The sequence below is a fragment of the Echinops telfairi genome, unplaced genomic scaffold (assembly GCF_000313985.2).
Source record: "Echinops telfairi isolate 266 unplaced genomic scaffold, ASM31398v2 ScPeMD7_3;HRSCAF=10, whole genome shotgun sequence".
NCBI classification, from domain to species: Eukaryota; Metazoa; Chordata; class Mammalia; order Afrosoricida; family Tenrecidae; genus Echinops; species Echinops telfairi.
This window is the reverse complement of record NW_022103899.1, coordinates 18060180-18076247: the sequence shown is the minus strand read 5'-3', so window position 1 is coordinate 18076247 and position 16068 is coordinate 18060180. Positions and strand designations below refer to the sequence as shown.

At 37.7% G+C, this 16068-nt stretch overlaps 1 protein-coding gene across 1 annotated transcript; it reads left to right on the top strand.

Moving 5' to 3' along the window:
- The first annotated feature begins 24 nt into the window (after positions 1–24).
- On the top strand, positions 25–15299 carry LOC123522437 (tomoregulin-2-like). The gene is made up of 4 exons (XM_045296571.1): positions 25–561; positions 2919–3028; positions 11570–11699; positions 15217–15299. Exons 1-4 carry the CDS (start codon positions 390–392, stop codon positions 15297–15299), a joined length of 495 nt encoding a protein of 164 aa, XP_045152506.1. The 5' UTR covers positions 25–389.
- The last annotated feature ends 769 nt before the right edge of the window (positions 15300–16068 follow it).

The following is a 16068-nucleotide window of genomic DNA, read 5'->3' as shown; positions in this document are numbered from 1 at the left end:
CGCGCGAGGCGGCGGCGAGGCTGCGGGCCGCTCTGACTCTCCCTCCGCCCTCCCTGCCGGGCTCCTCGCCGCCGGCCTCGGGCTACCAGGCTTCCCGGGCGCCCCGGCTTCCCAAAGCCCCCTCCGCGCGGCCACCGCTTCCCGCGACTCTGGCGCAGCCCCGCAGCCGACAGCCCCCTCACTCCCGGGACTGAGCCGGGTCACCGGATGTTGCTGAAACTCCGGGGATCATGCGCCGTCTCGGCAGCTCCTTCCCCGCCCGGTGCCTCTCCCGCCGCCGCCGCCCCGGCTGCCGTGGCCCGCGGGGTGCTCAGTAGTCCGCTGCCCGGCCCCCGCCATCCCGTGTTCCTCGGAAGCCGTTCGCTGCGGCGGAGTTGCGCGAACTAGTCATGGTGCTGTGGGAGTCCCCGCGGCAGTGCAGCAGCTGGACCCTTGGCGAAGGCTTCTGCTGGCTGCTCCTGCTGCCGGTGATGCTGCTGCTCGTGGTCCGCCCGGTGAAGCTCGCCGCTTTCCCTACCTCCTTAAGTGACTGCCAAACACCCACCGGCTGGAACTGCTCCGGTAAGCCCAGGACCCCGGCCCCGACCTCTTCCCCGCTCCGCGTGACGCGTGTGCAGTGCCGATCAGCCTCCCCAGGAGCGGCTCCCCGGCCCAGCCGCGCCGAGCCCAGACCTCGGGGAACACCCCCTCCTGCCCCACCTGACCCGGCGAGCCGCGCGCTGCTCCAGCCGCCCTGGGGAAGAAGGGAGGGTGTGGTGGGAGCGAGTCTAGGGTGGGTAGAAAGTGCAGGTGTCAACCCCTTTGCAGCCTTACTCTTAAATCGGGGAGCCCTGATTTGGGGAAGGGAAAAAAAAATCTGCTAAACGGGATGATTTCCTGAGTTCGCTGACCAGAGAGAGCACCAGTCCTTCAGGAAACGTTGTAGCAGAGCCTTTCCCATCATTAAAGAAAGAAGTCTGACTAGACCGGGGAAAGCAATAACTTCACGAGAAAGGACAAGCTAGAAGGCAATAAATCAAATGATGCCTGCAGGGGGAAGGCTGATTCCTGGCAAAAGTGCTGGGAAGATGCGTTGGCCTCAGATTCAAGACCAAGTCAGTCAGAGTCTGAAAGGAGCTCGGATTTTGAGACATTCAGTCGCCCTGCTTCTCTCTCATCTTCTTTCTCTTTTTGCCCTATGATGTTGTTTTTGCAGCCCAGGGCTGGCTCACCGTGCCTTGCTATGCCTTTTAGGTGGTGGAGGGAAGTTGAGAAAAGGGCCCTTAACCCATCTTCAGGCCTGGGTGGGTATGACCTAGGCCAGGCACACTTACAGGCTAGTGGAAGGTGGAACGCATCCGGGTGGGTGCTGACTTCTCCATTTCTGAGCGGGATTCTTGGAGTGAGTTGGTCAGCCGCTCTCATCTTGCTCCCTTGGGTCCCTTCAGAGCCTGAACCAGAGAGCTTGGCAAGCTTCACTGTGCTGAAGCCCCCTAATTAAAAAGGAACCAAGGATGAGAGTTGCCGCACTCCCCCGAACTGGCTTCACATTTCACTATGACAGCATGTAGTGTACCTGGTGGGATTGTGGTGGGATTTTGAACTCTGTTATCATGGCTGGGTCTTGTCCCTCAGGTCTGGTCGGTTCTAGCCCTCTCAAGTGTATATGTAATTTTCTTCTCTGTAAATATAATTGTAGTAGTGAATTCCATACTTAGATGTGGAGTTAAGTCTTGCATTGAATAAAGTGGCGTTCAGAAATGTCTATGTGCTGAATTAAAAATATATATATAACGTAGGAGAGGAGGGGGTGACCAACTGTAGCTTATTGGATGAAACAAAGTGTATACTTACAGTTAATTACTGATGTAAATTTCAAGAGACAAAAAATTATGTATCATGGTAGTTTATCCTACGTAAGGACAAGGTGAAATTTACAATCCTATGTGATCTGGGTCAATAGATTGCCTTTGTTCTGTTGATAGCAACTTTTAAATTTGACATTTTTATAAAATTCATCATGCTTTGTTATTTTGACATATTTCTGATTCTAGAACTATTAAGTTCCACTTTGTTGATGGCTAATCACTTTTTAGGAGCTGTCTTGTGAGAACCCTAAACAACCTGCTAAATCAGTTGTGTGACATATTGAGGGGGCTGGAGTCCAACATGATGGGTTTTCTTTATCCCTAACTAGAGTATTGCTTGAAGAAAGTAAGTGCCGGAAATGTGAAACTGGAATTAGCAATCAAGAAATTCATCCGTTCCTCACTAGCCAGATATCTCAAGGGGATCTGTAGAAACAAAATAAGAATTTCCAGGCAGATTGTCAAGAAGCTAGCATCCCCCAACCCTTGTGAACGTAGAGGTGATCAATCTTCACTTGAGCCAGACAGACCATCACAGAAAACACTGTGCCTGTTTATCTTTCTTATTGGGGCTTTGTTTCCTCTTTGTCTGAAGAAATTTCAAATAAAGGTCACTTCAGATCTTAAAGTAAAATAATAATTAAAGATGAGGGAATGGCAAAAATGGCATTCAAAGGACATCATCAGATATTTTCCAAAATGTGGACTTTGGGTAAAAATCATAGCCCCGTAAGTGAGAAAAACATTAGGAAGCCAGAAAACAAGTGTTATAGATTTTGTCACCATGATCAGAATGAATCCAAACAAGAATAAAACCATGCTATCCAAAAGGAGAGAAAAAAGGAACTGACTAGAAAGAACTGGAAAAAATAGGAATAAATACTGATCACTTATCTAGAATTTGAGGTTAGCAGTGGCCAGTGACCTTGAAGTATAGCTGTGGTTATTGAGGTTGAAATTTTGGGCAATTTTTCAAAAGCTTTAAAATAGTACTTCTATAAATATGTATAATATTGTTTTCTGTGTGTGTTTATATACTTATACTGAAGTGTCTTCCTTTTAAAATTTGAGGTTATGATGACAGAGAAAACGATCTCTTCCTCTGTGATACCAACACCTGTAAATTTGATGGAGAGTGTTTAAGAATTGGAGACACCGTGACTTGCGTCTGTCAGTTCAAGGTAAGAAGTCTGGTATGTGCCTGTTCTGATTCATTACTCTGACTACAAGGCAGGGATCTCCTGTTGCAACCCATCATTTGGCAATTTAAAGCTACACAAACTACAAGCTCAGAGGAATGCTGGCACCAAGGAAAAATACTGGCAAGAGAGCTAAGTGATGTCTAGAAGACATCTACTTCTAGGAGAAATGCATGTGCCATGATAGGACATGCCACTGGAGGTAGAAAACTTCAGGTTGTATTTCTGAGATATCAAAAGGAAATTGTTTCCATGCCTCTTCTAGCATGTATTTTATAAGTCAATTGATTTCAAAATCGTCAGAAGCCAGGAAGTGTAGATTTTTCACTTTGCTTTTTTTTTTCCCCCTGTTTGGAACTATTGTTTATTCAACTTATTATGCTTGGTTTTAATGACCTTGAGAGTTATTGTTGTGGAAATCTTGTTAAATTTGGAAATTAACTCCTTATTAATGTGCCCCGAAACTACTGTGCTAGCCTAGAATTCATGGACTATAATTAATATGTTAATTTCTGCATTGGTTCAACAGTCAATTAAAATGAATTTCCCAGGGAGCCAAAACAATACATATAATCACATCAAATCACAAATGTGATACATATGCATTTTATTGGACGAATATTTAAAAAAAACACCAAAATAGGATGCTACCCTTATATTAGAACTATTAACATTGATCAAATCAATCTTATTGTCATTGTTAGAATATAATAAATCATTTTCAAAATATAAATTATAAGACATTTATCCTCTAAATATGACTGTAATCTTGCATAAGATTGAATAGCATAGGTGTTATAGTTACTGACTTTAGTTACTCTGGATTCTTTTTCATTGACTTTTTTTTTCATGTACTAGCCATAAGATTCAACCACGACATGTGTACTGAAGAAAACGATGTATTTGAGTTCAGGGAAAACATTTTTCAAGGCTGTAGAGATTGCCAGAATATGAAGACATCTCTGTGTTGGAGGAACTAGGGCTCCTTAGACACGAAGATGGTGAAAGTGCATGTCGCACCCTTTGGACATGTGATCAGGAAGAACCTGGTCCTGGACAAGGAACCAGATGTGACAGAGCGGAGAGCATGAAAGAGGAAGGCAGATAGAGACTAGATTGACACAGAGCCACAACTGTACGCTCAAAATATGAACACTTGTGAGGATGGTACAGGACCGGGTAGTGTTTGCTCCTGCTTTGCATAAATAAGGTTGCTGTGAGCCAGAACGGATTCAGTGGCATCTAACAACAACAAACAAAAGCAAGAAAAAGCAAAGACTATAGAACAAAATCATATAACTTGTTCAAAGAACTGCTTTAATGTATCATAGTTAGAATTCTACATGAAATATAAATATTATTTTAAAATTGAATCCAATTTCCTCATGAGATAAGTAAGGGAATTCACATTTAGATATAGTTTAAATTACTTTTGCATATGCCAAAATTTTCTTATTTTCTTTCTTTTAAGTAAACAAAAGAAATAACTGATCTCTGTAAACTGCAACACCTCCTGGTGAGTGAGGATTGTAACCTTACAGCCCTCATTTAGACCAGGCTACACATGCACTCCTCGTGTGGGTGTGGTTAGGTTCTGAAGCTCAAGTTGTTCTGTGCGGAAGTCACGGTTATGTGCAAATGGAGGATGAGTCCATTAAATGACGAAATGGAGGAGGACGACATCATTACATAGCTTCCAAATCACATCATTACGTAACTGGCAAAGTGGCACATTATGTAACTGCCAACCACGAAGCACCATGACCTAGACAAGTTGATATATAACTTTAACCACCTCAGAGCGAGCATTATTCTCACTTAGCACCTTGTGTTTCATTACTGCCACGCATGCATCATTAATGTACAAAATATTTGAATTAATATATTTTTTACTGTTGTAAATGTGAAATGTTGGATGATGATACAGTTGATAAGTGGGGAGTAGGTGTGGCTGGAGGAAACCTTAATATTTAATAAGTACATGACACCAATTTCTGAGGTCTTCAGCTACATTAATAATATCATCATTTTATTTAAATGAGCTACGTAAGAAAGATGGAACATGACAAGTTTCCAACTCATATTCCCTTCAAAGGTTGTTAAGTAAAGGGCATAAATGTTGGCTAAATCAGGAATGAAAGATGCATAGGACTTCCTTTTTATTTTCTCTTCCGCTTTCGGCTTGTTCTCCTTTCAATCTGAAAGGAGATTTTATCTATCTCCTGCTCTTTCTCCTTATTTTGGCAGTAAACTCCTAAATAGTACAGCATGAGCCAGGAAGAACATCTTTCAAGTGGCAAGTCATCGCTGTATGACAACTTCGCTATAAGAAACAGAGGCTTTAATTGGATTCTAAATGTGGTTGTAGTGGTTCTATGTTAGGCTGCGATCTGCATGGTCAGCAGTTCAACACCACAAGCAGCCCCACAGAAGAAAGATTGGGCTTTCTACTCCCATAAATAGTTAAAATCTCAGAAACCCACAGTGGGGTTGCTATGTGCCAGCATTGACTTGGTAGCAAAAATAGGTGAAAGTTATTAAAATGAAATGGATAATGTTTATTATTAAAATAAGCTGTATTGGCTTTTAAATGCCTCAGAGGATTTTGGTAAATCTTATCAACAAAGCCACTCAACGTTTTTGTTTTGTTTTCTAATTACATTTGCCATTACTTTAACTGATTATGCAATGGATAGATTTAAGTGGATGGACTATGGGTGGAAGTGTGATTGAAAAACTAAGATGTCAGTGTGTCTTCTTAGTGCTTGTAGCATTTGAAATATACTATTAGACTACTACTGCTATTCGCTTGGCCTTCATAATAGCTGTCAGTCTGATGAAAAAAATAAGTATCTACCTCTGACTTTTGAAGGGGTAAAATAGGTAGAATTTTAAAGAAGAAACACATATTGTGCAGAAGACAATGATATTTTAGGTAAGAGTAGTTTTACTCAGTTATTTTCCAATATCCACCACACAATGAGAAGTATTGGTTTTGTTGCTTGGGTTTTTTTTTTCTTCTCTTTTCTTTTTCCTGGTATCCAATTAAGGAGTGAAGTCTTAAAAATATATTTTTCTATATATTATACAAAACTATTTCTACTTTGTTAATATCCTATTTCTTTCTCTGAATTTTCAGCTAAGACCACAGATTGTTCTAATTGACATAGGATATGAACTCTAATCTTTCTGTCTGAGAGACAAATATCAAAAAGAAATAGATTTATATGCGCATAAACCATGTTTCCATCTTGGAATTTATTGGAGCACAAAAATGGACATACAAGTATATTATCCTTCACCTCACTTTTACAACTTAAAGTAAACTAATGTTCAACTCTTAATTTGCTCTATCTTATTTCTCTTAACTACCTGAGATAATTATTTTCTCCCCTATAAAGCTGAGGAAATTGAGACACCCCAAAATAATTCAGTTATCAGTAAGTAGTGATCCTTGAGTAAGAATCTATATTCTTTGGAATCTTTTTTTTTTCACTTTAAGAGAATATGCATGTAAATTACAACAATGTCACAACAAATGTATGAATTGATTATAGATAAGTTAATAGTAAGAGCAATACAACAAGCTCTTATGTGATGATATGAGGTCTACTTTACATTTCTTATCTGGATGCCAAATGGTATGCTATTCATTCTGGCAAGAGAAATTAATTGTGAAGCTGAAAATTTATAAACTGTATAGATTGATGGATGGATGGATGGTCTAGTGGATGGATGAACAAATGGCCAAGTGGATGGGAGGGAGGGAGATGGGGGAGAAAGAGAAAAAACGGTGATGCAAATTTTTTGATTGTTTATAGATGCACTAGTTGTACATGCAATGATCACTTTATACTTTAATGCTTTGACAAGGCCTATATATTTTCAGTTATCATTAAATTCAGGAGTAGGGACCCTTTTTTTTCTGCCAAGTACCATTTGGGTTTTTTAACAGCATTGAGGGCTATACTGATCAAACATCTAATTCACTCATCATGAAGGTGATAGCCAGAGCCGCTGTTTGGGGAGGCATGTGATATGGGCTGGTATTGATCGTTCAGTGGGCCTTATTTAGCCTGTGGGCTGGACGTTCCCCAACTCTGGTTAGATATTACACATTTTTGTTTCATAATCTAGACTTTGATTCTTCGAGTGTTCCAATTATTACAGCTGTATGATGAATTACCCAGGTCATAGTGGCTTTTAACAGTTAACTTTTATTTTGTTCATGTTCTGCCATTTGATCAGGGCTTCAAGCAGACAGACAGCTCACCCTTGCCTCACTCAGCATTAGCTGACGTTGAGAAGGGGTAAGGGATACAGGCTTGATGTACAACTCATTTGAAAGCTGTAACATTTTCTCTCTTTGGGCCTCTCACATGTGCTACTTAAGGCTTCTGCATAACACAGGAGCCGGCTTCCAATAGTGCACGTCAGAACTAGTACACCAGCAGTAGCTGGGTCTTTAATCACCTGGCCTTGTCAATCACATAGTCACTTCTGCCCTAATTATAGTTTAGCATCATAATGTTTTCATATTTAAGGAAATATTGCTGCAGAGAAACAAAACTTATAGAGTGTGCAAAACATCAGGACATATACAGGTATTTTATCTGAAAAAAAGTTTTTGGAAGAGAAGTATGCCATGTCCAATTCATTCTTTCTAGGTCTTAGACAACTGGGAATGTAACAGAATTCACTTAGCATCTGTTGAGCACCTTCTGCATGCCAGACTTTGGGAAAGGTGACGGCAATATATGAAATATAACTTTTGCACAGTTTTTCATTGGTGAAACCTCAGCTAAAAAAATCTTTATTAACCAAACAAGCAATGAATCATACGAAAAGCCTCTTCATTTCACATACGTTTTTGTTTGCTTGTTGCAAAATGAACTCCATCTATTCTGGTGTGTCAAGTTCCACTAAATTCACTGGTGTGGTGTGGAGCTGCTTTTCCTAAAGCAGTGTAGAAATTTTGGAATAAAATCATTCTACAGAAAAGACAGATTTTTAAAACGTCTTGAGAAAAGTAGGTTCTCTTTTTCACTCGGGAGGAAGTTTGTACAACACATACATTTATGGACCTAGCCATCTGGACTTGAATCTTGTTTTTTCTCTTACCAGCCAGCTACATGACCTTTACCAAGTAACTTACCATCCGAGGCTCTCCCTTCATATGAAGCTGAGCAGTATTATGATAAACATTAATTTTAATAATTTGGCACATTTTCACATAGTTGCCTATTTTATTATGTTCAGGGATATCCTAGTTTATATCATTTTTCCACTTTTGGAAATGTCAGCTTTGGGTATCAATGTTAAATGTGATTCTGCTAGTTAGAACATGTGTCAGGAAAAGCAAATCATATAATTAAAAAAAAAAGAGTATTTCAGAGTGTTCTAAAAACAAGACTCTGTTAATTTCCCCCAATGCTTCAGTTAGATGTTTCAAATGGGGAAACTGAGCAGCAACCATATTGAAATAGTTCATTGTTGAGTAATATATACAAGATCCTCCACCAAGCAGTGGGGGAAATGGAGGCGCCTAGGACCAAAGCCTCCCTCCTGAGCGTTAATGATTCAGCACTTGCTTTCTCCTTGTGTTAATCATATTAATGGATGCAAGTCATGGTGCTAAGGGCCAAAAACATTATGCTGATAATCTACAGTAAAGCTCTCTTCAGCTCCATACAAATCTCACTTTTGGCTTGTGCCTGCAACTTGGCAGCTCTGTTTTTTGTGCTGTTCACATTTGGCTTCCTGCATTTTTCAGAAGTGGCACACGAGAACTTTATCTGGTTATTTGATATTTTAAGATGCATGTGAGCATTATGTATTAGGTTGACAGTGAAAATAAATATGTCCCATCCACCCCACTCACTGCCCACTGACTACACAAGTGAATGAGCATAAATAGAAAGTTCTAGAAAAAAACACATAAATTCAAATAATCTCCATATGAAATACTGTAAGTAGACTTGGAGATGGAATTTAAAAGGCCCAAGAATGCTAGCCCTCTGAGCAAGAGTAATTCAGTAATCTGTCCACAAAAATTATGCCTTGCTATTGCCTGATGGCTCTGGGGATTAATCCATGGGCAGCTAGCTGCCAGGTTCAAAATCAACAGCTGTTCTGGGAGAGATATATGATATTGTCTGCTCCCCCAAATTTTATAGTCTTGCAAACCCAATGTACAGTCACTCTGATTCAGAATCAGGCAGTGGGTGTTTTTCCTGCCTCCTGAGTGGGTCAGCATGTCTATGGAATATCATGTTAGCAGCCTCCCTTTCCTTGCCTTCCGGTCTCTCTTCTTTGGACTTAGATATTATTGTCGTCTTAGTGAATCACCGTAAGTCCTACCTATGTGCCTTCCCTGTGTCCTGATCACTACACACTCATCAAACAGATCCTGCCCATCCACTTGTTGCTCACTTGAGCAACGATTGGGTTTATTTGGTATCTACTTGGGATTGTTGATGGGAAATTGACTCGTCCCTGACCTTTGCTCTGGCGTCTTTCTTTAGCAGCAGTCGTGATGCCCAGCTTTCAAGTGGGTGGTTTTCGGGTATAAGTTAAGAAAATATCTGGAAAGCTTGTGGAAGGCAGAGCCTTCATGCAGATAACACTTGCTTGAAAGTGAATTTCCTATTGGATTAAAGATTCTGCTTAACCAAAAGCTCTATCCAAATCAGTTTTTAAATGTAATTAATCACAGGTACAGACAGAGTCTGGGAACCAATAGTGTAGTTGTAGAAAAGAAGTATTTTTATCAAAGGCTTACACAATGTCTCAATTGTAACTTATATAATAAAAGATAAATTCTGTGTGTTTGGCCTTCTAGGGCCGTCTGTCGTGTTTTTAATATTCTTCACCACCACCATAGTTCAGAGGCATTGATTTTTCTTTGATCTTCTTATTCAGTATCCAACTTTCACATGCAAAGGAGGTAATTGAAAATACCATGACTTGGGTCAGGCACACTTTAGATCTCAAATTAACATCCTTGCTTTTGAATACGTTAAAGAGGTTTTGTGCAGCAGACCTGGTAGGTAACCCTGGGCATATCTTGGTATTCCTTACTTTGTAGATAGATGCCCAAAGGTATCTTCCCATGGTGAATGTTTCTCTCCCTGTCTTCCTTCTGAAAAGACTGTATGAAGAAGTGATTAGTTTTAAAGACATCTTTACTCCTGTGACATCATTAGCTTGACAGCATGAACATTCTTATTTCCAATTGGATCACTTTCTCAGGTACAGTGGTTAGGATTTCAACCTGCATTTGGGGGTTACAATTTAATCTATAACAAGGGTCATTGAGCCTTTGTAAGAAAGTTAAGCTTAAAAAATAAAGTGTAGGTTTTATCACTCAGACTAACATATTTTTAAGACTTTACTCTTTTTTTAAGATCAACTCTTTAATTGAAAGTTACTTATGATAGAATTTTAGGCTTATTATCATATATATTAAAACCTCCCTAGCCCTCTCATAGATAGATTTATTTTGCATGTGTTATGAAATTGCAGCACATCAAAACCCCAAATAGTGAAGTAAAATGTTGAAGTGTTTTCACATTCCTTAGTAAACTGAGGCATGGTCTCCGTAGTTTCTGGCAGAGGTGAGCATTTATAAATAATCATCTCAATCATTACATTTGTTCTAATTAAACAATGAAGCACATCAGTGGTAGTCATCGTGAGATAATCACATCCCTGGTGTAATTAGGAGGCATAGGCCACAGCCAAGTATCTCTAATGCCTTAGAGTGTGATTATATTATGATGACCATACCCTGTAGGTTGCCTAATTTCCATTATAAAGTGTAGGGGTTTTTTTGTAATTAGGTCGATTCAAAAATGAGTTTTTCTCACAATATATAATACGTATACTTTGCAATAGTCAAGAAAGTTTGCATCAAGTTCAGTAGTTTCTGAGCTGTGCGGGTTTATTTTTTCTCTACAATATGTAATGCCTTGTTCTCTGTAGACTTTTTCTACATTAGTGTTCAATTGTCTAAAAAATATAATGTCAGCTTTAACTCCTTGGAAATTTGTTAAGATTAAAATTCAAAGAGGAAATCAAAGCATGCTAAGAAGAATCTAAATGATTTGGCCTTTCTGCTGCAAACCTGTGTTCCACACATTGGGAGTCACCACCTCTTTTCCAATGGCTGGGATACTCTACCATATTTAGGTGTTCTCTGTCAAACCAGATGAGACCTATACCAGAAAAACATGGAACTGAATAACATTAATAGGTTTGTTGCTTTATGTTTTTCTTGTTGCTTTGTATTATTTTGTCCAATCACTTTGTTGGAATTCTCTGATCAATGTAGATGCTTTCTATTGCCCTTTAGAAACAAATGACCTGTTGGCTGGCTTGATATTGCTTTTGTGTGATGCCCTTACAAAGTCAGAGAATCACCAAAAATGAAGACATGTGATTTCTCTTAGGATAATTTCTGGTCAGATTGTACGAGGGAAACAGATCCAGTATTGACCATAGCCTTACGTCTGTCTTCTCCAGTGCAACAGTGACTACGTGCCTGTGTGTGGCTCCAGTGGAGAGAGCTTCCAGAATGAGTGTTACCTACGACAGGCTGCCTGCAAGCAGCAGAGCGAGATCCTTGTGGTCTCCGAGGGATCGTGTGCCACAGGTAGGTGTAACGTCCTGAAGACAGGTTGCAGCCTTCTGAATAGATTCTGGACAGTATGATCATTCATGTTTTGCTTTTCCTATTATCTTCAGATAAATAATTCAGACTGTATATTGACCAGAAAAAGCATGCACTGTACAATGCATGCGTTATTCTTTTTCTTTTCTTTTTGCATTAGAAATCACATATGGAAGAAAGAAGAAATCTGTCATAAGAATGTTAATAGGTTTTAATACATATGAGTGTGTTACCTAAGGCATTCCAGATCATTAAATAATATAACTAAAATATAGATTGATCATTCAGGTGTCAAGTATATAGTAACTTCACGTCTACACAGACAAAGATCATGTGTTTGTTTTGAACAATGGTGTTCTATTCTGGAGGCCAACTTTGCAGGTTTACAAGATCACCTTCACGGGCCTGCAAATGACTCTTCTTGCCATTTGGCAGATTGTATTGAAGAATGTATGGTGATGGATCTTGTTTCTAATGACATATGTCCTTTCTGACACAGTTAACTTGATATTCTCAAAAGCTTTTTTAATTATAGTGAATTAGGAATTCTATTAAAAACAAACAAACTGAGGAGGACCAGCGACTTGACCAGCTCCTCAGTTTCCTTCTGGGTAGCACAGTTCTTGCTAGAGGTGAACAATATTTTATGAAGAAATGATAGAAAGAAGAAATCCCAGCTTGATAAAGCAGAACTTTAAAATAAAACAGTTTCAGGTTAGGCTTGAAACATAGAAATCACATATTCTAAAGAAATTCGTTTGCCTTATGATAGTTGTTTCTAATAACGAATATTCATCTTTTGGCAAAGTAATGATTTCTGAGGAAGTGAATGATGTAAGCAGTTTCCAAAAAATGGTAATGTTGATGTAAAATATATTTTTGCTCAAAAACAAAAATAGGTAAGAATAGTGCCAGGAAGAAAAAACCTTTCTATTCTTTAGGAAAGACGCTCTTCGTACCAGGTATTTCTGTATGATAGTTAAAGTTTTGTGTATGATGGCTCAGCAGGCAGGAAATGAGAAGTAATGAATAATAGTGACAACAAAATACAGAGGGTTTTTGGACAGTTTTCCCCAGTAGGGAAGGAAGAGTTCCAATTTGCTCCTCTCAGTAAAGATGAGGAAAATTAAAAAAAAAAATGATGGAAGCTAATTATGACAAACAATTTGCCATTATCTAAAGAACAAAAAACTTTAAGTTATAATTTAGGAAAAAGAGAATAGAAAAAAAATAAAAGAAATCCCTGACTCTTATAAATAAGAAGGATATAGGCAAATGCTAGAGTATTGAGAGAAGAATATGTGTATTTGAGATTTTGTAGAACTTCTGTCCATCTTTGACAGTAGTCTAATTAAGCTAGGTAAACAATGATAGTGATGAACTTTCCTAAAGTTATGGTTCAGGGTTAATGAAGGTTGGTAACAAAAATTTATTTCTTTATTTACCAACTTCCAAATTCTTGTTAGCATATATGATTCTGTTGTCCTAACTCATTAAAGTATTTCCATGCTGTCTAATGTCCTGGTCATACTATGAAATGATTACTTAGCCACATAGAAAATGTAATCAACAATTGTGTAATTCATCCTTAGCTCCTTCCCATACTTAAATTTCTACAGATTTAATTAGGAAGCCTGTCTCGGTGCATACGTCTTCCATTGAATTGTAAATCTAAACGTTTGTTGATCTGAAGAATGATGGATGGGCCAAAGAAATTTTGATTAATCACCTCGGACTAAAGAAATTGAAATCTTCATTTTTTTAAAATCTAAAATCAGTTCTCAACAATTGTTTTTTTATCTAAAAAACAATTCTCAATTCTTAATATGTTTTCCATGTGTTTTTTAATGCTTTTTAAAACTGAGTGTAGATTGCAAGATGTCATCTCTAGTAAGAAATGGAAATAGATGATTTAAATTTGTATTTATTATATTGTATTAGTCAAAGTAAAGCATTGAGTGCTATTTATCTCTGGTTTGTCAAGATATCTCAGCGTATTCTAGTGAAACCATTAGAACTTCCCATCACTGACACATAACAATGGAATATATTTCATTGACCATTTTCCAAATGGTCTTAGAGTTAAATCAAACACAACTTACCTTAATGATCTTAGCTCTTGAATTTTTAGGTTTCCAAAGAAAATACAAGCCCAAACATTATTGCCATTTAATAGTGATTTCCCCTATTCATATATGTTTAAGAGACTATCTATAGATGAATAATCTAGATGTTTGCTTAACGTTTCCATAATTATGATCCTTGTCCATTGCTAAGCATTTGAAATATACTATTGTACAATCAACTTCAAAATAGCCCAATAAGATAGGTGTTAATATACTCATTTTACAATGTAGGTAACAAGTTTAAGGAAGTTGAATAAGACTGCTTATGTCATCCAACCAGTAGGATTTAGTGTGACCTTGGACTGCATAAGCTTTTTGCCATCCTTCTTTATGCAGTGTCATTACGTATAAGAAGCTAGGCAAGGCATGGTCCTCAACTTAAAAGGTTTATAGTCTTAGGCGTTTTACCTAGGTCTACAATTTTGTTTGGGATTTCTACATGGGATAAGTGTATTAGTTTTCTGGTATTAACATTGAAACTATACAAATAAATAGAGTTAAAATACAGAGATTTTTGAGACAGAAGGAAGATGATGCCTAAACTTAGCCCAAGTAAGATAGATTTCAGTTAGGTGTCAAGTTTGATTATTCTCCTAACCAACTCAATTATTCTGACCAGGAACAAGAAAACCGGCCATTTATTCTTAGAGATAGGCAAGCCTGGCCGGTTGTGAGTGTGTGGGAGGCAGGAGAGAGAAGCAGAGAAAGAGAAATCCAGAAGGGAGATTTGATGCTTTCTGTCAACATCACTCAGGAATATCTAATTTTAGCAAGAAGGCAAAAATTAGGCTCCTTATTCTACTGATTTCAAAAGTAACTGGTGAATTTGGTCTCTGCAGCAAGTTGATTAATGTACAATTATGGTATTTGGAGACTATATTAATAATTATAAAAATACCTTCATTTATAAATGGTTCTGTTTATACATAAGTAATTCACAAGGATATAAGCCTTAATTGTGAATTTGCTTGTCACATGTCTTAGGCTATTTAATTTCTGAAACTCGCTGATTAATTGTTATCAGCACCTCTTTCCTATATTTTTGGTAATTACATCAAATTCCGCCTGCTAAAATAAAATATCAGGGATTTTATATAATCAATAATTTTAGGTGTTGTTTTGATGAAAGATGAAGCTTTTTGGGGATAAAATTTAAGGAAGAAATAATGAGAGATTGGTCTTCTAGTTTTTATGGATAGGAATGCAATTAATGTGAATGTACATTCCAATGCTAATATTAGCAATTTCCCAAACAATTATCTGAAAGTTTTAAATGAAGAAAGTAAATTCGAACTAAAAAAACCAAACAACAAAAAAATATCAAACTGGTTTTAACATACGTTTCAAAGAAATCCTCTTTGCTTCCTCTTCAGATGCTGGCTCAGGATCTGGGGATGGAGGTAGGAGTTACCTTTTATATATTCAAAGAATTATGAGTCAATTTTTTTTGGTGTGAATATTTGCTTGCAGATTTTCTATTACAGATATCTGAGAAAATTTAACTTTTCTCATTTTATAGAAAACACAAGAATAACATTCTTATTTTGTATAGCATGCAAATGCTATTTTTATAGTATTCTTACTTTGTATAGCATTCTTATTAAATTGTATATCATTCAGATTCTTTATTACATTTATTAATCATTCTTGGGACATCTATCTACGATGACTTTTCCTTATTATTTCCTTTGTTTGTGTCTGTTTTTTGACATGGAATTGCATAACTACAAAACTTCCTAACCTATATTTCCAAACATCTTTGGAAGAATGCAAAAATGTAATGAGGAAATCATTTAGATATTGTTTTGAAAATATGTGATACTCCATCCTCAATTATAAGATACCAATATTCACACATGCATAATTATCACTTAGATAAGGTCATCATTATCAAACGCAGCACTTGAAACTGCAGTCATTTACTTTACCAAAATACTGAGATAAACAGATGTTAAGGTACAGTATATAAGATGCCATTTTTACTCCTTGATGATATTGGCCAATAGTTCTTTTTATTAAAATAGGACATAAGTTTCTATTATTTTTAGTTCTATTTTTGAAGGATGTTTTCGAGATAAGAGCTATAACCTTTTATGATTTGATCTGATATACTTACTGCTAAGTAGAGATTTTATTTATGGGTTGAGGCTTAATTGTAAATGTCCTAAGATGATTTTTCCAAAGGAAATCCCCACAAATGTTTGACTTTTATAGACTCAAAGCAA